The sequence below is a fragment of the Nipponia nippon genome, unplaced genomic scaffold (assembly GCF_047370975.1).
Source record: "Nipponia nippon isolate SJK-2023a ecotype South Korea unplaced genomic scaffold, ASM4737097v1 scaffold_3, whole genome shotgun sequence".
Taxonomy (NCBI): Eukaryota; Metazoa; Chordata; class Aves; order Pelecaniformes; family Threskiornithidae; genus Nipponia; species Nipponia nippon.
The window spans coordinates 65,196,539-65,222,777 of NW_028262347.1; the positions used below are offsets into that span (position 1 = coordinate 65,196,539).

The following is a 26,239-nucleotide window of genomic DNA, read 5'->3' on the forward strand; positions in this document are numbered from 1 at the left end:
TTGCTCATTACTAGCACTAATATGGTCGGGTGAACATTGGCCAGGCTCCCATACCTGGAAAGGGAGCGGCACTGCATCCCAACTCATTGTTTGCTACCATTAAATGCCACAGTGAATGTCCTTTTGTGAATTCAAGGTAGGGTCCATCCTGAGTGGTTGTTAAATTACACTGGAATAAGAGAGGCAGTTCTTAAAGCCCTAGCTAAGTAGGAAGGGCTGTGAAGTACCTGAAAGGAGGTTGTAGCGAGGTGGGGGCTGGTCTCTTCTGCCAAGTAACAATTGATAGGATGAGAGAAAATGGCCTCAAGTTGCGCCAGGTGCGGTTTAGATTGGATATTAGGAAAAATTTATTCACTGAAAGGGTAGTCAGGCACTGGAACAGGCTGCCCAGAGAAGTGGTTGAGTCCCCATCCCTGGAGGTATTTAGAAGATGTGTAGATGTGGCGCTTAGGGACATGGTTTAGTGGTGGACTTGGCACTGTTAGGTTTACAGTTGGACTGGATGATCTTAAAGGTCTTTTCTAACCTAAATGATTCTATGAATATCAAATGCAGAAGATGAGGTCTAGGCTCTTCTCTTTCTTTGCTGACTAGTATCATACTGGAGGGCATATGTGCCTCGGAGATGCTATTTGCTTTCAGACTGGCAAAGAGGAGATAACATGCTACAGAACTGCTGTGCTCTGCTCGCTGACTGCTTTTCGAGGAGAATGATTTAAAAACACATTCTAGCCCTGTGTTGCAATGTGGCCGAAACACTAATTTTATTTGCACGTTGCATTTGTTTTGGATGAATTAATTTTTTCCTCATTCATTTTTGCATAGATGTCCCAATGCCCTGAGATTTGTCACTTGAAGCAAGATGATGATTTCTCTGGAAAAAAAAAAAAAAAATAAATGCAGTCCCTCAAAAAGATTAATAGATTTCATAGGTGAGAGGCCATGGGCTTTCAGCTTAAATAGATTTCTGACTGCATTGCATGTTGTAGAGTGCCATCTGAATAGACAGACAGCAAAGGAGACAGCGAGTCATAATAAGTAAAGGAAATAAAGTGGGCTATTTTCTGTAGGAGTATAGAGTATTTCTCAGAGTCTGATCGGAGGGGGAAAAAAAGTCTCCAGACTGACAGTCAGCTCAGGCAAATCAAAGCTTAAGTGTTTGACAAAATTTGATTACTTTTAAGGAAAGGTAGTTATCAAAGATAAAGGGGTTCTGCTGTGTCTTGCAGCTTTCCCTCAACAACATGCTGAGCCATTGGGAGCTGCACAGTGTTGCTGCTGCTTTCTGCTGCTTGAGGGTGTCTGGCCACCCCACTCAAAGCCTGGAACCATGGAGGCAAGAGAACCAGGAAAGTAGAGCAAGCTGCAGCTGATGCTGAGTAATAAAATTATCCCCCCTTTACATAATCGTTTTTATTATGGGTTTCTCAGTGTTTTGTTGGCTTGTTTTTTGTTTTTTTCGTTTTTTGAAGGAGGCAAGTGCTGTTATCCCTATTTCGTAGATGGAGAAGTGAGGACAGTGACAGATGCTGTGATTTGCCTATTGCCATTGCGCTGAAAATGTCCTCGTTGGGGCAGAGGGAGAAAAAGAATACAAGAATACAGTGGAGGCATCTGCCTGGCTTGTATGGTACAGCTGTTCATTATGAAAATCATGTCACAGCTTAAACAGCTCTCAAATCATGATGCATTCACAATAACGGTATGACCACTGGAGCTGTGGTGACATGAGTGTATATCTGCACATAGTTTTTCTCCTCATAGTAGTAGTAATAATAATCTTTGGCTGTGGACCTAATTACAAAAATAGTTATATTCATTGGTCGCTCCTGTTTTTTCTGTGATACCCATAGGACATTGTTACAACTGCTGCTGTCAAGAAAATAAGGCTTCATAAATTTATTCTGTTTCAATAAATTAATTTATAATAGTGAAGAAAACTTTTTATCTTGGCCAGACAGGGACAATGAGAAACTCTTCTGCCTTCTGTTTAGCAAGTGGATGGGAATATGCCACTCTTTACTCTTAACATTTTCAGAAGGTATCCAAATTCATCTCTGGTGGACGAAAACACATTAGCTAGCCAAACAGATCTCAGCTGTACTCCTTATACCAGAAGACTCTCTATTGCAGTGTTTATTTGCCCTTTTCTGGTCCTGTGGTGTCATGGTACCTGAGTAGTAGGGATCTGGACACTTGTCAGGGGCATTGCAAAACCATGAAAAAATACTTTGTGTCATAATAATCTCAGGCAACCAAAAGAACATTAGGTAGAGGAAAGACACTAGCCAGGTTGGGGTGGGAAAGGAGGCAGAAAGAATAACTGTAGTAAGAGCTTGTTTTCCCCCAGACAGGCATGCTTTGTCTCTCTGCCATTATCAGGTAATTTATATCTTTTGCACATTGCGGGAGCAGTGAAGATGGAGTCAAAAGAGAATAGAGAGGAGAGAAGATCTACCAGTAGTTGTGGCTGGGGAAACTCATGACCACAACACGTGGATTCTCCCCGAGAGACACATTGATGCAGATGATGCACAGGAGAGCTGAGTCAGCAGCTTGGCCTCACTGTCACTGCAAGGAAAGTAATTGGAGAAAATGGAGGTGAGTCTCCTGTGGTTTTTCTGGTGGGTTGATGGCTGGTCAAATCCAGGACTCAGCTTTAGTCTTGGAAAAATGAAAGTGTAAAGAACCCTAGTGTGACTTCGTAGATAGTGACATAGCGCCGTTTGTGGGAAGAGCAGGGAGGAAAAGAAAATCACGGTAACAGAAGTGGCTTAAAAATGTCTTTTTCAGTTAGGAGCTAGAAATACAGCAGATCGAACTGAAATATCAGCCATGGTTTGGGTTTTTTGTTTTCTTCATCCTCTCAGCTAGAGCAGTGGGAGGGGAAGGTTCAGAAGAGGCAGTTGCAGAAGTCAGTATTAGTTATTGCTCGAGAGCCCCGACTCGCTCAGACCCACCATGAGCGAAAGAGAGGAAGAAAATGTGTGCATTGTGGATGAGAGCAAAATAAAAGCTCGGGGAGAGCAGAAGGAGAGAAAACTGATTTCAACAGTGATGTTCATTTCAATGATGTAGTTTCTAAGAGAAATTTTGAAGGCCAGGGCTAAGAAAATGATCTCATTTATGATTACATTTAATAAATGTAATGCTTCTCTTGAAAGGATAGCATGTTTTTTCACCCTTTTATTGATATGGTTAATTTCTTAACATCAGCTTATGATACTGAATGGTTTTTGGTTTTGCTTTTGTTTGTTTTTTTTCAATTATGACATTTTAAAAATATTAGGTGTGTTCCCTAGGCTTTCTGAAAATAAAATCGCCTTTGTAAAATCTTGTGTTGGAAATTTGGAAAGAGAGAAGCACAAAATTTTTTAAATTTTAATCCCCTTTGGAGGGTTTTGTCCATCTCTATTAGATTTTTAGTTCCCTGGCCTTTTAACTATCTGTACTGCCTGTTGTGTTTGTTTAGCTCTGTGTTTCCACTTACTACACTGCTCTGTTCAGGAAGAAACTATTTGTTACCATTATATTTTTTGTTCACAACACTACTGTGTGAATGCTAAACTTTCACAAAAAAAAAAAAAAATTACACCTTTTATAATTGATTCCTTCTTCTGTGATCAGATAGTGCCCTGGGTTGGCAAAATTTTGCTTAAAACTTGCTATGAAGGAATTGCACAGCTCTTGGTGCTCCATGAGAGACAGAGCTGGGTAATGAGAAGTCCAAATGGAAGTTCAGATTTCTAGGTCTGATGTTATGTTGCAGAAGTATCTGGAGATTCTGCCTATGAGAAACAGTAGGATCCTTTGTCTAGCTTGTGTAAAAATTATATTTTTAATGGCAGGGAATACAGTTTAATACTAGTGAAAACAAAGAAAAAGAAAATTATTTTAATTCATAAAAATACTTTCAAAATCTTGCCATCTTGTTGAAATTTATGTTCTCCCATAAAACATTTTAATTTTGGCAAAACATTTTGGAAAAATGGAAGAAATGTTCTGTCTGTATTTGTTGGGACCAGCTCGTTTTTTGAGTCTCAAGTCAGTCTAAATTATGTTCAGCCCTAAAAGGCAGAATTCATGTACCTAGGGGTATCTGTTATCAACTCGAACTATTAATTTATGTCTGGGGAGCTAGAAATATAAAATATACACAGCATGTGTGTTTGCCTTAGCCTGATGTGAGAGGCAAATATGCAATCAACTATGCAAATATCAAAGGCTAGGGGAACTGTTATCCACAACTTAAGTAATTACTTTAGCTTATTTACTTGAACAAAGCTAGATGGGGCATGTTAATTGATCGTTGGTTTTGACTTTGTTGTTTACATTTTAATAATTTACTCGAGTCATGCAACTCTTGGTTCCCTGCTTATTTTTATGGCATTGGCATAACTCACTGGCCTCAGTGCCCATTTTTCTGGCCCTCAATGATGTCCATGTTGAAAAGAGAACACGAGGTTGATTACAGATTGAGAAATGTAGTCCCCGAGCTGCACACTGCAATTTTTGAAGTGAAGTGTTTGACTTGGGCTTATCAGAAGGGTCATGCTGTGAGATTTTTCCTTTTTAGCTAACTGTTTGATTCTGGCTTGTTATTACGGGTACCCTGTGCTGTAGCAGAGCATAAATGCTGATTTTAAGAAAAAAAAAAAAAAAAAAAAAAAAGTTTGTCAACTATCATTTCAGCCTTCTAGAGTTTTCTTACTTCTCCCTGGCTGATCTGCAGCAACAAACAGATAGTTATACTCAATTTTATTCTTTTTTAAATTTGCCACTGTAGTGCTGAATAAATTGCTGCTTACTCAACTCCTTCCAGTACTGGCTCACCTTGGAAGCAATTGCCTCTTCGCTACCAGCTGCTGCTTGCCAGCTTCCCCTCTCCTGCATGGAGGGCAGAGCATTGCTGACGCTGCCTCCGTGTGGGGTGGCCCTTCTCTGCCCCCGCACATGGAAGCAAAGGACGGAATAGAAGAAAGAGAAGCTGAGAAGCGCCTGTTAGCTGAAACTCCCTGATTCTGTATCATTTTGCCAGACAGAGCAACCTGCCGGCTGCACAGCATCGTGCACGTTGGAACGGGGACCTGGAGGCTGAGTGCTGAGACACTGGGCCTGCTACCCAGCCGTCGTCCTGCGGCTGAAATGCAGGAAGCTTTTTTTCAGTAAGGTTTGGGGTTTCCTACACGGCTTTGAACTAACTTGTTAGCACACAGACTCAGACCACTGGTGTCCACTGTTTGGTGTTGCTGGTGCAGCTCCCAAAATTTCATGCTTGTATCACAAGAGAATACCTATCCCAGACAGGGAAGTAAAAGGAGTAAGGGAAATGAGCACACAAATTTTGCTTTGGGCAGGATTGCAGTAGCTGCATGTCTCTGAATTAATATGAGGGAAGTGCTTTGGTACACTGACCAACCCTCCCACCCCCTAATCCCCCCAAGTAAGAGTAAAATATCATTTCATTACTTAATTTGACCAAAGAAGAAAACTTGGTGTTTCATCATTATTCTACTGGGTTTTCTTTAATAAAATTCTTCTGAAACATAACCATTGTTAGAAATGAGATTAAGGCGTGGTTTTTCAGCCAGAGATAGTATCATTTGGTTGAGCAATCAGTTGTTACAATTAAAGGTTCTTTTTTTTCCTTAAACCTTTGCTCACTTTTAGGCTGACTACTAAGGCTACAGTAGCAGTTCTGTTTGAAAGGAACACAGCATTTCTTTGGTCCACAAAGGTGCCACTAAATGATGAAGATCAGCAAGTTGGCTCAAGGCTTTGTGCTGTGAGGGGAGTTTGGGGATCTTTACACATAAGGAAGCATACAGAGAAATATATGTGACTTCCATGTCTACTTTTAGTACTCAGGAAGGAAAAATAAGGTGAATAAATATGTAGCATTAAATAAAGAAGCAACATTACAGTGGCAGGGTAGCCAAGACAAAGAAAGACATTACTGCTGTTGAAAACTGCAGTAGTTGGGGTGGAAAGACACTTAATGAAAAGCTGGTACCTGGAAGACATTTGGGTGAGATCAGAGAGAAGTATCAGGTACAGGTGGCCTGGGCAATGAATTGGAGAAGCTGGAAAGAGGTGTAGTACCTGCAAATGGATATTATTGGGTTAGCCCACACCCACTCTGAAATGGTAATCGTGACTGGTAGACAGGACTTGAAGATCCAGAAAAGGTGCAGAAAAGATAGGAACCAGAGTAAAAGTGATGTAACTGTAATAGAAATTAATGATACACTGTGTGAACAAATAGGAACTACTGGTATGTATAAGATAAGATTCGTGTGACTCAAAACTACTTTGGAGGAGTATGGAAAAATATCTGCTGTTTTCATGTTGACCCACAGTTGGATATGAATTTAGTTAGAACTCCTTGCAGTGTTATGCATGATGAAAATATAATAAGCAGTTCTCTCATTATAGAAGGGTTTATCTTTCCAAATTTAGATTAGAAGGTAAATGGTGCTAATAATAATAAGGGCTAATTACTTGTGGATGTGATTTCTTCACTACCTACCATAGGATTATAAAAAGTTGATGCTATTTTAGAATTTAATTCAGTATGCCCTTACAGCTCATCCTTGAAGCTCATCCTTAAAAATAACCACTTGTATCAAGTGTTAACAATCTGATTCAGTTTATATTACGTAGGATTGTGAACCTAATATAATTAAAGTTTTCAATTTTAAAAGTTGATTTTTAAGAAATTAAGTAAACTGGTGATGTGGGTTGGACCAATGCAAGATTTTTAATGAAGGATTATTTCAGATCTCTTTGTATCAAAGTAAAAAAAAAAATAAAAAATAAAAAATTGAAACTTGTTTCCTCAAGTAAAAAGAGGGGGAAATAAGCCTGTAGAGAGAAATTCCAAATCTAACTGGGGAGCAGCCTACTATAGTGCTGTCAGGAGCTTGCAGAAATTTAAGAAAACGGTACTGATCATCCAAGAAACTAATGTCTTGGAAGTCCAGAAGTGGCAGATTGCTGAGACTCACCAAAACCCAAGCTGACTTAAATCTTGCAAGGGAAATAAAAAGCAAATCTAGATATTCCCCCTGCCCTGCCCTAGTCCTGCAAATAAAGACAACAAAGGAAATGTGTATGTCTGCGAGGGGTGGGGGGGAGTGTTTTACAGTTGGGAGATTACAGTTCATAAAGGTCTGGCTCCAAAAGTCTGTGAACATTTGCCTCGGTTTTCAATATGGCAGTTCAGGTAGGACATAGGGGCATGTACCAGATGGTGAATGAGAAAGAGCTGGAGAAGCAGAAGTTTCTGCAGCTATTACAGAGGTCAAGCTCCTAAGAGCCGAATGCTCTTAACTTCTCTTGTACAGAGAAAACTCTATGTTTCCATCTTGGAGTATTGCAAAAGTGGCACTTGACGTTTCAGATTCATTAAGACCATTAAAACATGCATCATATACTTCCTGCTGTTCTATAACTGGAGCGTAGAAAATATAATATTTATATTTAAGAAGGGGGAAAGAAACAGATCCAGGTAACTGCAGACACGTTCATCTGTCCTCAATGGAGTGCAAAATAGGACACGTTTTGAATAAGAGAATAATTTAAGAAGTAGAGGTAAATATTAAGTTTCATTAAACACAGCATGTGTTTACTGAAAGGAGACTGATCTCCCAAACTAGCTCACTTAAAAACTGATTTTGTAGACGTGACTAATGTGGGACTAATCAAACTGTAATTTATTAAAGTGTTTGTTGTGGGACTTGATGAGAAATTATTCATTCAAACAGGAAAAAAAGAGGGATTAATGCAAAAGGTAGTTCTAACATGGGTAAGGAGCTTAAAGAGGTCTCAAAATGAGCAGTGTTGTGAAGGGAAATAATGGGCTGTAGGAATTTAAGTCTGCTTTTTGGGATGCATTTTATTTATTCATGATCATGGGATGAAAATGATAGTGTACTAAAAGGCAAAGCTGGGAGCCATAGTTATGTTCAAAATATTGTTTATGGGCAAAGAGGAACCATACCTTTTATATATATATTTAGATAAAGTAAAAAAATTAGTGTAATTCAAATGTTATCAGTCTAATCCAAGAATCATTATTATTAGTGTAGATGTAATTATTACAGAGAAGGAATATGTCTATGCAGATGTTGTTATAATAATAATAACACCACCACAATTAAAACTGTTATACATGCACTTTGATTCAACTGCTTTTCCTAATGTTATGCTGACCCTTCCCCAGCTCCTCTCAGCCCTAAGGTTGGTAGTTTCGTTATAGTGTTGGTGGTAGGGATGGTTATGGTGACTAGTCAGCATCTTGAGTACTTTGCCGGAAGGAATATGATGTTCATGTTGATGGCTTCTTCTTCCTCACTTTAGGATCAACTTGGGGTTAGTTCTGTGTGTTTGCTAACATGCTTTTATACCTTTTGCTTTTTTCATGGGTCTGCAGCTCCATGTTATGTCCAAACTTACTATATATGGCGCCTTTTAGGTATGTTGAAAACTATTTCTGTGTTCTCTTTCTTATTCCTATATCCAGTTTTGTCCAGCTCCAGGTCTGCATTTCTTTATCTGACCATGGGTGAGTTGTTTATAGCTGGGGGGTCTCCATTGTCAAGCCTGTGCCCCATCTTGTATCTCCCATACCTGTACTCCTCTACACTGCATCCTGTGTCTCCACTTTTCAAGGCCTTTGCTAAGATAGAGTCCTGTATTTCTCTATAGTACATTATTGAAATAGAGTTGTAAAACCTGTGTGGCTCCATACAACAACGAAGAAAAGTAAATCAAATTACCCATAGATAGCTGATTAATTAGAAAAATTGCTGTTGCAGCTAAACCAAATGTCACAAATCTGCAGACAGGCCAAGGAAAACTCAGAGTAAGCCTCGACAAGCCTCAGTCTCGAGGCCTTGCAAACTCACTACAAAGCCTGTGGCATGTCATTAGCAATGGCAATGCATACAGTATTGCAATACATGCAGGGTTGAAGAGTAACAGCATTATCAACACAGCTGATGTTTGGCGTATTACACTGGAAGAGCTGCAGGATATGGACAGGTTAAATCATGTGAGAAAACCTGATAGTTCAGAGTGGGAGATGATACTCATATGGACTTAATAATAAAATACTTGCTTCTATAATCTGGGACCTTGCCAGTTGCTTTGGAAAGAACAGATGAAGGGAAGGGCTTGTGAGTAATAGTTATTAACAGCAAAAAAGCCACCTGCAAAAGGCATATGTGATCCTAGGATGTGCTGCATATGCTAGTTTCAGTAAGGCTATGAAAAATAAACACTTGCTCACTGATGGAGCTTCATCTGAAATTGGTTTGTTGGATGCTTGTGTTCCAGAAAGACTTGTTCATATGTGAGAAATGGAGAACCTGTGTACGAGTTAATTGTATGAGTGCAGAGTTGCTCCAGCAAGCTTGACTTGTGCTAACAGAGATCCAAAGGTCTACGGAGCACAGCATGAAAACACCTGGGCCGCCTTGGGCTGCCAACTTGGGTATGAAAGAAGCAAGTCGTGTTTGCAGGGTCTTGGGTTGGAGGGAGTCAGATTTTTCTCTTGGGCTGTTAGACAAAGCCTGGCACTGCATGAAAGCGTCTGTAGCGCTTCTGGACCCAAATGGAAGTGTCTGCATGTGCTATGCTATGTGGATGCCGGTTTGGGTCTCCGGTAGAGCTGGAATTTGTGTGCTGCAGTCCATAGGAAAGGTATTTCCTAAAAGAGTTGGGATACTTAGTTGTGTGGACTGTACTCATCCCAGGAAAAAAGTGATTTACTGAATCAGGTTCAGGAGAGATGAGTGCGATTGTAAAATCAGGTTGGGGTAGTGAAGGATTTGGAGTGGGAGGCTCAAGCTCCGCCCAGAAGGTCCTTTAAACTGCAGCCGTACTGTGATGACTTCTTGACTCTCTTTCTGGTGCTCAACATGCAATTGAACCCATGGATATATGGTTGATGAACTCATTAATTTTCTGATTGCCTCCCATTTTTTAATTTTTCCTTTCATTTCTTACTCCCAAGCAGAGATTGTGAAATCAACTGTAAGACTGAAGTAATTCCCATGCCTCATTTTTGTTGGGAGAAGCCACTTGCTATGGTTCACTTCTCACCTCGTTACATACTTCATGTTCCTAACATTCACTGTTTTAGTGTTTACCCATCATTAACTACTTCTCTCATTCCTGTTTTGGTGCTCTTTTCATGATTACTCACTTTCTTTTTCTGATCTTGTTCCAGCTTACCATTTAAACTGTTCTAAATGCTCTTTCTCTCTCTTTACCTTTTCTCTCTCCTGAAGTTTCCTGGAGCTCTCCCCACCCCAAATGTCTCTTTTTCTTTCCTTCTCTTATTTTTTGTCTCTTCCTGTTGATTGTAAATGCCACTGCCATTGTTTAAATGCTGCTGCCTTGCTTGGTTTAGGGGCTGTCGTACAGGATTTTAGGTTTTCCTTCATGACACACAATTTACTTGTTACCATTGAAGTAGATAGAAGGTTCATTAGAAAAAAGTCAAGGAGAAGTCCATTTTGCATATCGTGAAACACTTGTTTTTTCATTGCTATTAACATTTTTGGCAGTTCTTTAAACCAAAGGTTGAACTGGAAATGTTATCACAGAATCTAATGAAAAGAAAAAATTGTAACCTTCAAATTGGGGAGGGGGGGAGACAAAGTTTGTTGGGTTTTTTTTTTCAGTGGAATATATTGTTTTCAAAACCAAGTCCAGTTTGACAAGTTTTTCTCCTCATCCATCTTCTTAATGGCCAGCTGAAATATTTGCAAGGAAAACTGAAGATTGAACTCAAATGGTTACTGATAGGTGGGATTTTCTGGCCTTCTGAAAAAGACATCTAATATTTAATGGGTACTGTATATACCCTGTGGGTAATGTTTGTAATTTTGTGGGAGCACCTGCCCTTGCAGGTCTATCATGTGCAAAACAATTATGCAGTTTTCTGTAATCACACCAGTTGCATCGAATTTGAGGTGTTGGTGTGGTGAGAGGCAAGGCTTCCTTCTGTACAACACGGCTTTTCACTTGTTGATAATTAATAGCAAAGACACTTCAGGAAGCAGCCTGGCACTCTCTGCCAGAGGGAGGGAGATAGATAGATAGAAAAGTATGTCTGTCTGCAGGTTTAGTGTTTGCCTTACACAACTTGGCAAGTATTTTGGCTGTAGAGAGACTTGGAGTCTTAGGAAAACATGCTATATTAAGGCTACGTTTAGTTTTGTTTATAGGGCTTCTGAAACATTTCAGACTCCAAAACCCAGCTATTTTCCCTGCCTGTTTTGCTGAAAATAATGTCGATCAGATTTGAATTTGAATCTCTGTAAACTTAATATAAGGCAGCTTCCTTAGAGACAGTTAGTCACGGCTCCCAGTGACTGCCCTCAGCCCGTGGGGGTGCATGTCACCGCATCCCAGGTCCATGGGGTGGGCAACAGGGCTGCAGGAGGGAGCCCCAAGCCCATAGCGGGCATCTCTTGCGTGTGGCGACATCCTGTGCAACAAACCCCCTGGTGCTGCCGTGCTCCTGACATCCCCAGACAGCGTGCTGGGACGGCGTCCTGAGGTTGTGGAAGTATTTGTCTCTTTCTGTATGTTTCCACACAAGCACTTAATACTCCTTTAATGAGGGGGTCTGGTGAGTTGTTTAGAAGAGAGGAGGCGAGAAGATAAATTGTTGTGAAAATGGGAGGTGAGGTGAGATGAGGTGTGGTGCTACTGGTGGTGAAGTTTCTCCAAGCGAAAGGGGCTGACGGGGGAAGTTTGGTGTCTTAACAGTGTTGCAACTGTGATTATGGAGAACCAGTTTGAGGTAAGCTGAATAAAAAGGCAGGTTGCGTATTTATTTTTTTTGTTACTTATTTATTTGTTTATTTCATTTTCTGTAAAACATGAGAGGCTCTAAGTGGAAACATGTAGCAGAAGAAAGGGAAATACAAACGCAAGCCCACACAGGACTCGTGCTCTAGCTCTGGGCTGTTTTGAGTTCACTGGAATTTCTGGTGGTCCTTTCTTGATGACGGGAAACGGTACTGTCTTTTGAAGTAAAACAAACTGGCGCTAATGATGGCTCTTTCAGACATTTGAATGCCAGGTCTCTTGCAATCTTCACATGAACTTCATTTAAACAAAACTATTAAATTTTCTCATCTGGCTTCTAGCGTGATATTAAAGATGGATACTTAAAAGTATGTGTGTTTGGGATTCGTCTCCTGTTTTCCACGTCAATTACAATTATGTTGCTTTTGAACAAGAGGTTGCCAGCAGGGAATGCTCAGGAGTGCCCAATTAAATTTCAAATATGTTTTGTTCTTTGTTCATGGTGAGAATTATTGCTTCCTTAAGGTTGCTGTGCTCAGAAAAATGAACTCAGGTTGCCTCTAAACTCTTCGTAACATCCATAACATAGTTTTTAAGGCCAGCTTAGTGGCTAGCACTGTTGACACCTCCTCGGAGAGCTGGCATAGTGTGAATATCATGGGCCCTGGTTTGAAAAAGGCTGGAGCAACCTTCCATCTGAGCAATATCTAGTCCACCGTCTTGGTACCCAGCTGCCTGCTAAAGAGCTGTCTCTGGGAAATGGGGAGACACCTCTTTATTTTTAACATATGTATGTGTTATGGTCATACAAATACATACTTTTAACATATGTATTTGTTGTGGTCCTGCTTTCAGATAAACAATGCCAAAATGAGACCATGCAAATTACAGCGAAGTGAAAGAGAAATACGTGTGTAAGCTGTTGAAGTCAGCCAGCTCTGAATGACTTTTGGTGATTGACTAATAACTGATGCTTCACCACCAAGCAAATGTTTTTAATACCTTTTTATATTTGAATATTTGCTTCCCAAATCCAGATTTTGGATTCATTAGCGTGCTATGGATAGCCTCTAGCTGTGTGCGCAAGTCCTATCTCTGTGCCCATTTTGCATTTCAGGTAATTAGCTTAATTTATATTAGGAAGAGACACTAATTGGAAGGGAAGGAAAAAGTAGGTAGCAACATGCCAGTGACAATGAAGATAATACATCACCTATTACCTATATAAGTTTTCATGAAAGAAGCTCTTTTCAGGTGTCAAGTAAGCCTAATAAGAGCTTGAGCCCTTGCAAGGTAGGCAGTGTAGCATTCCCTGCTTCATATGAATGGCTAAGCTGAAACACAAAGTATATGTTCTGTTTAGTTTTACACAATAAATCACAGCCAGAGGTCAGGAAAGAGAGGAGTTCCGGGCCCATCAGGAGCCTTGATTCTCTGACAGGTTTCTAGAAGGTGAGCAATAATTACTGAACTTCGTGTTGCAAAACTCACCCATAACATCAGTGATGTAGATCAGTGATTTGGTACACAGGCTGGAAAAAATTGTTACAAATCTTTGTATTCTCTGTGGAATGAAGATAATTGCCCATTCTGCCAATGGCTAATTATGTTTGACCTGCTTGTGTCTTGTGGCCCTGAAACAGAGCTTCCTAAAAACGTCGTAGCAACACTTTAGATGGGGTCCTACTCTTTGCACTTTAACCAACCTTTTTTCCTCTCTCTCTTGTTAATCCCCAGAATGCAACAGCAACAACAGCAACGTCGAATGTTCACAGCTGCCTTCCTGGCACTTGTTTTCATTCTGGCAGCTGTGACTACCACCGAGGCTGGCAAAAAAGAGAAACCAGGTAAGGTCCAGTGTAATTCAGAGTTAATCCCTGGGATAGATTGCATGTGTGGGAGAATGTCAAATGTTTCTCGTTTTGTTATGAAATTCAGGTCATTCGTTAACCTTTTGACATACAGGGTAAGGATTTGTGGCTGTGACATGTTGTTCTGTGTTAAATAGGAAAACAGAAAGTAGTTTCCGTGAAAGCTGGCAGCTTGACAGCCCCAGAGACTGGAGTCCTCAGTTTATCACAGAGTGGGTATTGCAGGGCAGCTTAAAATTTGCTCTGGGAATAGGTTCATGCTTGACTTAGGGAGAACCAAACAGGAGGGATGAAAGAGCAGTTACTATGTCTCTCATTCAGTGTTGTATATGACAATGCTATACTAATGCTGTGTGATGTGGAAATTCTCCGACAAAGAATTGAACTAACTCACTGCTGCAGATAGACAGCCAGACATCCAGCGGTAATTGCTTTCTGTCAGTGATGAACTCAGACCTCGTTATAGGAGAGACAGGCCTGGGGGGGAAAATTCACATCTATCAAACCCAGTTTTGACATTTTTTTTTAAGGAACGCATCTTTTGGTATTTTTCTTAAGATCTTAATATTTACAGGCTGCTTACACACCAGTTTATATGACCTGTGAGTCTTATCAGAATTAGTGTTCCCATTAAAAAAAAAGTGTTTCTAACCATTGTGCCTGTATGGAAATATGAGAAAATGTGAATGTAAATATACAAGTGATAGAAGGAAAATAATTTTATATAAGGTTATTTAAAGTTACTTGTGATGTTTTGGGGTCCTAACTAGTTATTTCTGTTAACCCTTGAGTTTGATAACATTGCTGTCTTTTTCTCATCAGCATTTCGAGTACACTTCTCCATGTAGTTTTTTCTTTGGAGTTTTTGGTCATATTCTGACATAAAATGTGACATGGTATACCAAGTGAAAAGTTTGTATCTCACAGCTGGTCCCTGGAGGTGCTCAAATCCTGATACACAATGTCAACACATACATTTCTAATCTGTATAGTGTGTGGTGCTTCAGTCGGAGCTGAAAATACTTACATGCCATCAGCTTCTGGAGACAGAGGAGTGTCCTTTTTGAGTGAGCCCTCCTGCATGTTTTGGTCAGTGGTCCCTGAGGGTTTCTAGATGATTCCCTATTCTGAAGATGAGAATCCAGTCCAGAATATCTAAGTGGACTAGTAGACATGGTAGTGGGGCTGAACTTGAATGATCCACCCCACTTTGGAGTGAGGGGCTGACCTGTCACTGCAAAACAGTGAAGAGGATGCCAGACCTTTTGCTTTTGAAGCAATTGTTTTACAAATGTCTTCCTTATTCACCCTTTCAGGTGCTGTTACTGTTTAGTGATGTTTGGGGAACTTCTCCATAGGCTCTGGGTACTGACTGCTTCTCTTGCTTGGGTTTGGTTCCTTGTCTTCACCCAGAGAAAAAGGCGAAGAAGTCCGACTGTGGAGAATGGCAGTGGAGCGTCTGTGTGCCCACCAGTGGTGACTGTGGCCTGGGGACACGCGAGGGCACTCGCACAGGAGCTGAGTGCAAGCAAACCACCAAGACTCAGAAGTGTAAGATTCCCTGCAACTGGAAGAAGCAATTTGGAGGTAAGCATCACTCTCTCAAGGGATTTGTTTTGGTTTTTAAGTGTAGAGCAGGAAGCCTGTATTTTCTGCTTAGCCCCTTGGTGAAGGGGTTACTTCTGTAATTCAAGTTCACCGCAGCTGGAACACATAAGGCATCAGAAGGCAGCTTCTTCAGAGCAAAGCAGCTCCTCTGCAGAGAGTCCATATAACCTACTTATTGTAAACTCAGTCTTCCAGCAGCATGTTTAAATCTGCTCTCCTGTATTGTACAACCCTATATAAGGCAGCAATGTAAGCGTCGTGTGTTCTCTCATAGCTGTGAATCTCTGCAATGGTTACCACAGGCTTTACGTGACCTCGGGATGTGTGATTTGCAGCATGGAGCATGGGTGGCTACCAGTGTGTGCATTGAAAGGAGTGAATGAAGACCAGTGTATTTCAGCTATATTATTCAGTTCAGAAGGTTCATCTATAACAGATCAGAAAGATATGTCAGATCTGTCCTGGACAAGATGTCTGTCCGGGACTCAGATCTGGTTACTCCTGCAAAATTTTTTTTTTTTTTTCCCCTAGTAAACAGCTTGTATGGCTTTGACATCATTGTGACCTTACCAAGGCAATTGGTGCAGCAGTTACAGACTTGACAAGTTCATAGTTGCACTTACATTCTTGAAACTATTCAATCCTTATTTAGTAACCTTTGGCATCACACAAATGGAGGAACAGCCATATAGAATGTGAATGACATTTCCCACTGCTGTTTTTTCTTTCTTTTTTTAATTTATTTATTGTGCATCTTCATAGTTGAATGTATTTTCCTTTATATGACAATAATGCAATATCCACGCAAAAGCAAGAGAATTCCATTTTAAAGCATTTGAGGGGGTGGACCGCAATTATCACTGCAAATCATCTTTAAATTTTTCTTGGGATTCCTTTCTTCAGTTTCATGATCCTTTTGTCTACAAGCACTGGCTGTCTGTTATATCCTATTAGACTCACAGCATTTTTGTTTTCACACTCAGTCATTCTGTTTTAAAAATGGCTATTTATTTACTTGTTGCAGCGGAGTGCAAATACCAGTTCCAGGCCTGGGGAGAATGTGACTTGAATACTGCCTTGAAGACTCGAACCGGGAACCTAAAGAGAGCCCTTCATAATGCTGACTGCCAGAAGACCGTCACAATCTCAAAGCCCTGTGGGAAGCTTACCAAACCCAAACCTCAAGGTAAATTCCATTTGCTGAAAGCTGCACACTAGTTCATTTAAATCACTGTATTTGTGATGTCCTGCATGCTTCAGTGGGAACTCAGTAGTACAGGAGATTGTACTTTCATGGCCTTTCCTCAGTTCTGCACTGCTCCTACCTCCCAGCAGTCAGGCAGACAATATTCCTGGGTTGTGTAGTCAAGGCAGTCTCACACACAAGAGGTGAGCTGAAGATTAAAGCTCCAGTTTTAACCTTAGACCGCCTGTACTGCTAGCAGTTTGTTTATGCTCACTAGACCTCCAGGGTACAGATGCTTTTCATAACTCGCCTGTTGATGGGAACAGACCAATAATAGCATGCAAAACCATCTCTCAATAAAGATGTCTTTTGTACAGGTTTTGTTTTGTATCAAATAATGACTAGTTGAAAAAGGGACTGCTTTCCTTCTGGACAGAAGGGATGTTCTGCTCACTACATGTTGAAAAGAGAGTATGTGGATGTTTTGTATTCTTGGGGTTGTATGTTCTTTATTCAAAGATAGCAGGAAGGAGAGTACGGAATGTATGTGTCTTATGTAAATGTGAGTGACAGTGTAATTCCTAGTACACAGAAAGGCATATGCCCTGCATTTGTGTTTCCAGGTGTCCCTTTGACAAGCTTATTTTCTTTCTAATCATTAAAGCCTTTTAATGTACTCTTTTGTTGGAGTTGCAGGTGTTATGTTTGTCGGATGATTTATAGTGGGAGCTAAAACTGTGAGATCTTGTTTGAGATACAGAAGTAATGTGTTTTAAGTGGATATTACAAGCTATGCTACCCTGGCATTTGTTTGCTTAAAACCAGCTAGGTTTAACACATTCCAGGCTCTGAATACTTGGATAATTATAAAAATAAATGTGATTAGGAGTGACAGGTGCAACTTGGACCAGCAATTTTCAAATTGTGGATGGTGGTGCACCATTGATCTGAGGGGTACCTGCAGGTGGCCTGCTCTGCTTTTGCAACCAGAGACATATCTGATGAGGCTGCAGATGCTTTCTGTGTGTGTGAATGCATCTGTCTCCTTTCAGTCAGTACAGCTGTAACTGGTCTTCGTCACACACCATCCATGGAGTTATCAGATAAGCACTAAGTCTAGAACCTGTGTAGGTAATGACATGCTGTGAAGCAGAAAGGATACAACCAGATTTTGAGAGACCAGCTGGCTTGGTTGAGTTGGCAGCAATAAACATCTTCATTTGGAGAGGGAAGTGACTGGGTAGGAATGCAGGGAAGGCTTTGAACTGTGTGATTTTTCTTGTTTATTAGTTTGGAGGGAAGGACTTTTTTGGGGGAGGGGGGGGAGGTTGAGTAAGTTTCCATGCCTAAGTGGCATTTGGGAGTTTATTGAATGAAGCTTCCTGTTGTGCTGCCAGAAGGCCTCTGCTGCTCGAGCCACTAGTAGCCCTCTGCCTTGTTCTGCTCCCGCTGGGTTGGTGTATTCTGTCAATGGCTGTCAGAAGAGGGGAGAGGGAGACAAAGCAGGGTGTTGATGCAACATTGTTTTGTGAGAGCAGTGCTGTTGGGTGGTACAGGGTCATTTTCAAATTATACTTTTAAAGGCAGAGCTTGTGAAATCGCTGGATTGGGGTTAGCTTGAACTGATTCTGGATATGAGTGAGTTATAGCTGAGACTGAAACTTGGATTGGGACTGACTGCAGCAAACATAGTTATGTGTTTGACTTAATTAAGAAACCTGACTTCATTTGATTTGAAGGAAGGCAAAAGGAGAAATAGGTAGGTTTGTGATCATAATAACTGTGGGCAGAAATTCTGCTCTCCTGATTTGCGTTAGAAATCTCATGGCATCTTCCTGCATGCCACCTGCTCGTTCATCTGCTGTTGGCATTAGTAGGAGCAGCACGCATGGAATTCGCACACTTGCAGCCTGCCTGGGCCCTGAGCTAAAGATAAGAAATACATATTGCAGATCTGTGGGCATAACTACATAGGAGCTACACCGGGCAGTATATTGGCAGCAGTAGGAGGAACTAGAGTAAGAAATTAGGTCAAGCAGATTAGTACTGTGGAAAATGTTGTGCCCTACTGAATTTTATTTCTGAATTAAAAATCTGAGTGCTGACACGTTAGCTGGAATAAGAGTATTTGTTTTCCTCCAGAGGTGAAGGAAATTACAGGTTGGAGGTAAGTCCGCACCCACATCTAGATAAAGGAAAAATTAAACTGTATTCAATCTATAGTTAGAATAGGATCCAATTTAATTCTTTGGAGATGAGAAGTAAGATCTAGATTATTGTCTGAGCACTTGCAGGTACATACTTAGGTTCCGTTTTCACCCATAGCTTCGCATCAATGGCTCAAGACTACAAGAGAAAAAGCATATGATACACTATTTGGAAGCAGCAATTTTTTTCTGAGGCATACGGTTGCATAAGGTCTGTATTGATGTGCAGCTAGACCTGTAAATGCTGATCAAGTGTTGTATGTTCCTGCTGTGATTGCCTGGAGTAGCAGGGCCGTGGCTCTCTGGCATTTGGGAGCTCTGGCAGCAGAATAGTAAGTGAGGGGCTTATTAATTACAGGAACCTGTTCCACTGCTAAACGGTTACCTTTCTGACTGGTGTGCTTCAAGAGCTGCATCACTGAATACATCTCTGACAGCAATAGGTTGGAAATGCCGAAAGCAGATGTGAACTGACTGAGAATATTGCACTGAAAAATACTGGTATATTCAGAAAAAGGGTTGTTTTCAGTATTTTCCTGACTAGCCCCTTTCCTGTGCCCTGAAATTTTCCTTCTATTAGGTCATGTTTGTAACCTCTCCATTACATCACTTTTCCTTTTGTTTTCATATTGTAAATGGGGTGAGTAAAAGCCCCTATTTAGCTTCTCCAATCAATTGTAATTTTATATATCTTCTGTTACTTTCTGTCACTTGCCATCTTTTAAAGCTAAAACCTCGGACTTAAGTATTTCGTTGTATAACAATTTACCCATGATGAGAATACTCTCTACTGGACTTACCTAAATTCCTTCTATTATTGCTAAATCATTTCTGAGATGAAGACACTGGACTGTACACAGTATTCCAAGCATGTCCTCTACAGATTTGTGTTGAAAAAGAAAATATCTTTGTAATACTTCCTTTATTTTTCATTACACCCACTAAATAACCTAAATATGTTTTTCTTTTGATCGCTGCTTGCATGTGCAGCAGATATCTTTATCTGAGACTTTCACAATTCTCCCTAACTCTTAGATTTTTTTTTTTTTTTTTTTAAAAGTTAATTAATGTGGTTAGTTAAGAACCCAAGAAGGTCCATGGATAAGGCAGATTATTTCATCTAGGCTTGCCCAATGAAGTATTGTGTATCAGATTTCACCTGACACATTTCCTTAGTGTGGCTTGGTGTCTGAAGTTCCTCCTCACCTTCTCTGTTCTTTGAGAAAAATGCAAATAAATTGATGTCATCTGTAACTGCTGCTGTCCTGTTGCTTATCCACCTTTCCAGCTCATGAACATGCAGCAACTTTGCTGGTAGGATGAATACTGTGTCTCTTTCCTCTCACCTAACTATTTGGAAGATGATTGCTGTTTCATAGAATTTTGATCTATGCTTAATAGTAAGGAAAATTTTGCCTGCAGAAAAATCCCAAGGGTTATAATTTTGCACATTTGCTGATAAAAGTGTATTTTTGTTTTCCAGGAACTTCTATGAGCTATGGCAAAACTTCTGCTAAATTAAACCAGGAGATACTCATTAACCTTGGGAATCAATTCCTCCCTCATAAACTGGTGATCTAAATGTTCTTATGGATTTGTTTTATCACTAGTCAGCGTCCATGGAAAAGCCTTAAAATCTTTTTGAAGCATTCTCATTAGTTTGGAAACTAAAAAAAAAAAAAAAGTATTTTTTTCCTCATTAGCAATTGTTCTGTCTCAGTATTTTTCTTCTGAGCAGCTGACTCTACGTATGGATTGTAGTCTGTGACCTTGGACATATTGGAGCTCGCTGCTTGCAAGAGGAAAATTATTATAGAAACTCTTCTGTATGTATGCAGATGATGAGTCCGGAATTTGAATTTTATCTGGATTTCTGACGAGCTCTTTTCTCCATAGCTTTGCTGAGGTGTTCTCAGATTGGAGACCACAGCTTGGTCTTGGGCTGCTGTGCTAAAGTATAGTTAACCGAGGATAAACACTGTCGTCCGTTCTTGAATATTGTGCATTTGGACAGAGAGATTGTCAGCAACATGACAGTGATATCCCAGACACCATGGTTTGTGTATTTAGTACACAAATGAGGTCATGAGAAAGCCTGTCACAAAGGCTGGAAAGGATGAAAGGATAATTTTTATCACAAAATCCCAGCAGAGGCAGCCACCTCTCCTCTAGCACACACAATTGCATATTCTAATCAGTGTCTGCAAGGCCGGGGATGTTCAAGGTCTCCCTAAACTATCTTGACAGATGTGAAAGACTCAAGCACTTCTGTTGAGTGGCTGCTCTAATGGCCAACTTGCACTGAAGAGCAGAAAATGCTTCCGACATACTCCATCTGGCCTACTTCATGGCCACCCAAACTTGATTGATGGTTGTTTGGGTTCCAGCCAGCCAGAAAGTAGAAGAACGGGGTATTGTCAGGATTCAGGAAACATTTTGCTTTAACCGCTGAGAGAGGAGGAATTTATTTTTATTGAACTGGGTTGCCTGATAGGCTTTATTTCTTTTTTCACTCTTTCCATCACTCTCATTCTTCCTCTCTCTCTCCCCATATCTCTTGTACTTTTAGCTATTTATTCTCCTGATTAAGATAAAATTAAATAGAATAAGCAGTCTGCCTGCTCTTTCTGCAATGTACCCTTCAGTTTTTGAATTATGTTCCTTTTTTCTCTGATAACTTTTTCACCCAGCTGTATTTAGTTCTTTTTAATAAATAAATCTCCCTTCCCAACTTTTTATCAATTTACAGTATATCTGATCTATGAGTTACTTTATCCTGGCTCAGCTCAGTCCTTGCCCATAAGAAAATAATTTCAACTAAGGTTGTCAGACATTAACACTGCTTACACCACTGTTGTCTTTAATAATGGGGGTGGCATCCAAAGATCACATCCTCCAACACTCAGTGTTTGGAAAGGTTTCTCAGGTGAAGGCAAGACACACCTGAGTTGTTAATGGCTGTAATCTCTTTCCTGTAACGCAGATCAGGTGTAGCATTTAAGAGTCTAGCAAGGTGTTGGTGCAGTTCCCTGTGTTTGGCATGGTGTGCATGCTACTGCAGTGGAGGAAAGCCTACACTCTCTGTCTTTTTAATAATTTCATATTGTTTGAAGAGCTTTACTTAAGAGTTTAATGCAATATAATCTGCACTACATTGTTTCTTTTATCTAGCAATCTTTACAGGTACCAATTAGCTAATCTTCCTCTCACTCCTTGGAGCTGAGGAAGTACAATTTAAAGAAAAATAATAATTGCAAGTCAGAAAGGCTAAATGATTTTCCAGGTTTACACAACATCAGTGGCAGGTCCAGGCACTCAGCTAGGAGCTGTTGACTCTTAGCTCCATGCTCTGACTAGTAGTTGCTGCTCCCTTTTTTCCTAGTCTGCAATTACAATTATCAGAATGTGACGATTTACTTCAAGGTGAGTGTCTGAGCTACAGTCTTTAACTAGGGTGTTTGGTTTTGACATTAGTAATCTCAGTGGACTTAAGACAGTGTTTTACACTGATGTACCTTGTGTCTTCTTAGGGAGCTTGGTGTCAAAACACAGAGCTGGACTTCTGTTAATGAGCAGCTATATCCCCATCCTTACTTTGGTGCCAGGAGCAGAAAACAACATGTGGGTTTTGGGCACTACAGTGGCAGCCTTGATTTCTACCTGCAGAGAGGACATCTTACTCACAGTGCACTGCCAGGGCAGACTGACTGCACTTTGGCAGGGTGACTTGGCTGCTGGCTGTTGCAAGGAGCTGACAGTGATGTCTGAGTGAATTGCTCCCCTGATAAGCAGCTCTTCATTGCTCAGACAAACTGGGTGCTGCACTGATGAGAATGACGACCTGTGGCCCAGTCCATTTTGCATGTTGGGCAATCTGCTTTTTCTAGGGTGCCCTCCCTCAACTTTGCCTTTGTGCAGCCACAAAATGTCTGCTTCTAAAGAGTAACTGGAGGGGACACAGGGGGAGAAGAAATGACTTGTTAGGACTGTGGTTTTCTTCTGTTTGAAAGATGCTGGTGTCTCCTGTTTTGGCATCACACTCGTGCTGTATCTCCCTCTGTAGGTTTCAGAATTCCCCATCTTTAATGTAACTCATTAGTCGTGCAGGCATGCAGCTAGCGTAATAATTAGTATTACAGGAGGCAGAATAATAGGATCTGCTCAAACTAATTAGATATAAAAATGAGGGATTCTGTCATATTAGGAAACAGCTGTGATAGTTAAACAAAAACCTGAAAGGCAAAATTGGGAGGTTTTTCTCTTGCTCTAAAGGATGAGGCAGGTTTATTGAAAAATGGCCTCTGGCACTGACCAGGAGCCTGCAGTGAAATACAGTGATCTGAGCTCTGCGGGGCAGACACTGGCAGTGGATGCCCAGTGGGAACAGCATAGCTGGCTGTTATTATTGTTGTTATCATAATGATTATTTGTATTGCATGAGTGCCCAGAGGCCCCAGCTGAAAAAGGGTGCCATTGTACTAAGCACTGCATAAACATTGTGAGAGGCAGTTTTGCCATGAATAATTTATGCCTTATGGAGCTGAGAAATGTGAAAACCAAGAGAAGAAACAGTGGTCCAGAGGGGTGAGGCTGGGTACTAAATGCTTGGTTGTGTTTCCCTGTGCCCCTTGGTAGTCTGAGGACAAGGCCTGTTACTTCAAGATGAAGTAAAACTCCCTGGAAATTTTAGGCTCTGAGACACATCTCTGTGATTTGGCTCCTGCTGCCATAACATGAGGAAATAAGATTTTTCTCAATTTAAGTGGGAACAAGAGTAAGCCATATAAGAAAAATAAACACAATGATGGTTACAGTATGGACAAGCCTACAGCTGCTAGTAAGCTGTCGGTGCAGCCCATAACTAAAAAATTTTGGATGTCTTTTAATTGTGTTTTTTCTGCTTCTATTTTCTTATGTTTCTTGGAGGCTTTGCACTGTAGTCTGCCTTGAGACTGCTTTTGTACCTTTGAAAAATTATGCTCTTTGGATAAATAATTTGAATGCATCGTCAGATCATAACATAATATCAATCTGATTGACACAGCCCTGATTCCAGGGAGCAGGAAATGCTCGTAGGAGAGGGAGAAAGAGAAATATTTTTTTTTAAAAGAAGTATTTTTCAATTTTTAGTTGTTCTGCATCTTTTACAGGTGTTTTTGAAAAGAAAAGGTTGGGAATTTTCATGGGAAACCTAGACCTCCATATTTTCTCACCCCCTAGTTTGTATTTCAGATATTTTTTTTTTCTGTGCTGCCCCAAAAGATGAAAAACTGGATGTGACAAATGTTCTTGTTTAACCCTCTTGTGCCTGCAGGAGTTTCTTTTAGGGTTTAATACAGACCTCTGTGGGTGAAAGTTTTTAAATAGCCCTGTGTGTGCCAATTCTGTTACATGCTCATTGTCTCACTTTCCTGGCTTGCAAGAGGAGTGCAGCCTCCTTGGCATTAGTGAGTGCCTTTGAGCCGTGAAAATGCCTGAAGCTGTGGGACTTGCTGTGATAAAAGATACGCCATCAGCAAATGTTTACACTCGTTACTGTTCCCAGCAATGAAACAGAGAGAAAGCTCTGTTCCTTCCTTTCTGTCCTTTCCTTTACTTTTCTACTTCTTCACTGCCTTTCCTTTCAAGCTTTCCCTCCTCCTTCTTTATCCCTCCATCTTATTTTCCAAGCACCATGTCTCTATCTTTTCTTCTATCTGTGCTTACTGCGAAAGTTTTGCAGGCAACTTTTCAGAGTGTGGAGCATGGATCAAAGCAAAGCCTGTGTCCTTTCCCCTGAGCGTAGATCCTGTCTAGGGCAGATGCAGAAGGTACAACTGAGAAATGTGTGTGCCTGGCTTTCAAAAATTAACTAAATAAAATGGAGTCTCTATTCACAGTAAATAGCAAATAACTTTCTGCTAAATAGCTATTTACTGATCTCAATTTGACATATAAACTGCTTCAGTGTGTGATCTTTTTGCTTCTCTGTGATACAGGTAAATGCCAAACTCCAAGTGGATTTTTAATGCTTTTTGTTTTCAGCAGTCTTCTGCAGACATATGAATGCAGAGAGTAAACTCTGAATCTATCAGTCTGTGCCTGCACCTGTCTCGCTGGCATTAAGAGGGATCTTGTGTACAGCATAGACAGAGGGCTGAAGAGCCAGCTGGGACTGGGTCCCTCTTGTGCTGAGCATAGAACATGACAAAGAACAGTAAGAAAGTCCATACCCTTCAGAAGCAGCATTACAAATGTATCAGAGGCAGATGAGAAGCAGCAGCATTGTTTAATACAAGAGCATTGTTTAATAGAAGAGCAAAGTGAGCTACTTCTGGAAATCACTTTCCAGTTAGCTAGACCCCTTCAGCAGTCTCCAGTTGCAAAACAAACTTCACTTGAAAAGTTTATCCATTGCAATCTTCCACATACTCTTAAGGCTCTAATGTCTAAGATACATGTGACCCAGGCTTAAAGAAAATGAGATGAAACTTTCCTCATCTTTGTCTTTGGGCAATTAGGCCATCCAGCAAAATCAGAAAATGAGTGTGTCCCTGTGTAGGCGATTTTGAAACTTTTTCTCCTAAATTTTTAAATGAAGGAAATCATCAAAATTAAACCTTTCTGATTAAAATCTTTGGCTTCAACAAATTACCTCTTAAAAAAAAAAAAAGCTTCCTGTAATCTGTAATGTGTCTTATAGAAGGATGTTATAAGTGAATTTTTTTTTAGGTCTTGCGTCCAAATGTCAGGTTCAAGCAATGGCTTATGATGTCTAAGATCATTTCAGAGCTTTGTGGATGGTTTTAGAAGAAATTGGATTAATTTTTCCCTGCATTTATGTCTTCTTGCAATTCCAATGAGAAAGAAAATGAGTGAAATTTTCCATGAGTGGCTTTTTGGTTTATTTCTTTATCAGATATGTTAGTGTTTGTTACAGTCATAAATCTACCTGTTCCCCATTCATAACATGCATTGCTGAGTGCCTTCCTGGCTTATATGGCGCAGCTCCACCCTTTAGGGTACCCCTTTGGGTACATCTTGTGTTCAACTGGGAGCAAATCCGTGTCTATCCGAAATAGAAATTTAGCAAAGTGAGAAGCAGAACAAAACATGCTGGAGAGGAGTGACTGGAAGAGTGGAGAAACTGAGAAACTCTTACAGACAACTAGAGAGTGTCATTAAACAACACAGAGCTAAAGTATAGGGGATATAATCAATTGTAATATATTAATGAAGTAAAAGTCACATCAAGGTCATTGATTCATTGGAGAGTTGCCTTCTACTGCTGTTCGGCTAGTGGAGTATTGCTTCTTTTCCATCCAGTACAACTGTGTGTTGCTCAAAGAGGCTTTTCAGAAGAATTCATTTTGGAACAAAATTGCTATCATAATATAGTTTTTCATTCTTAAACTCATTGGGAATGCATAAATGCTTTATATAAGGCAGGGAAACATGAGGAAAAGGAATTAGATGGCCATGAGAGGTTCTCTTTCTCTAGAAGCAGAAGAAAATACCGTACTTAAAGGGTATTCCAGAAATCAAGGGATTTCTTTCTACAA

At 40.4% G+C, this 26,239-nt stretch overlaps 1 protein-coding gene across 2 annotated transcripts in view; it reads left to right on the forward strand.

Moving 5' to 3' along the window:
- PTN (pleiotrophin) overlaps positions 1-26,239 on the forward strand; it is a 79,587-nt gene that overhangs the window by 41,090 nt on the left and 12,258 nt on the right. For both annotated transcript variants that reach the window (XM_087766671.1, XM_087766670.1), the window contains exons 2-4: positions 13,564-13,673; positions 15,111-15,284; positions 16,330-16,491. In XM_087766671.1, the coding sequence (XP_087622797.1) occupies positions 13,565-13,673; positions 15,111-15,284; positions 16,330-16,491 (445 nt within the window). In that variant the 5' untranslated portion in view covers position 13,564. The remainder of the gene's footprint in view (positions 1-13,563; positions 13,674-15,110; positions 15,285-16,329; positions 16,492-26,239) is intronic.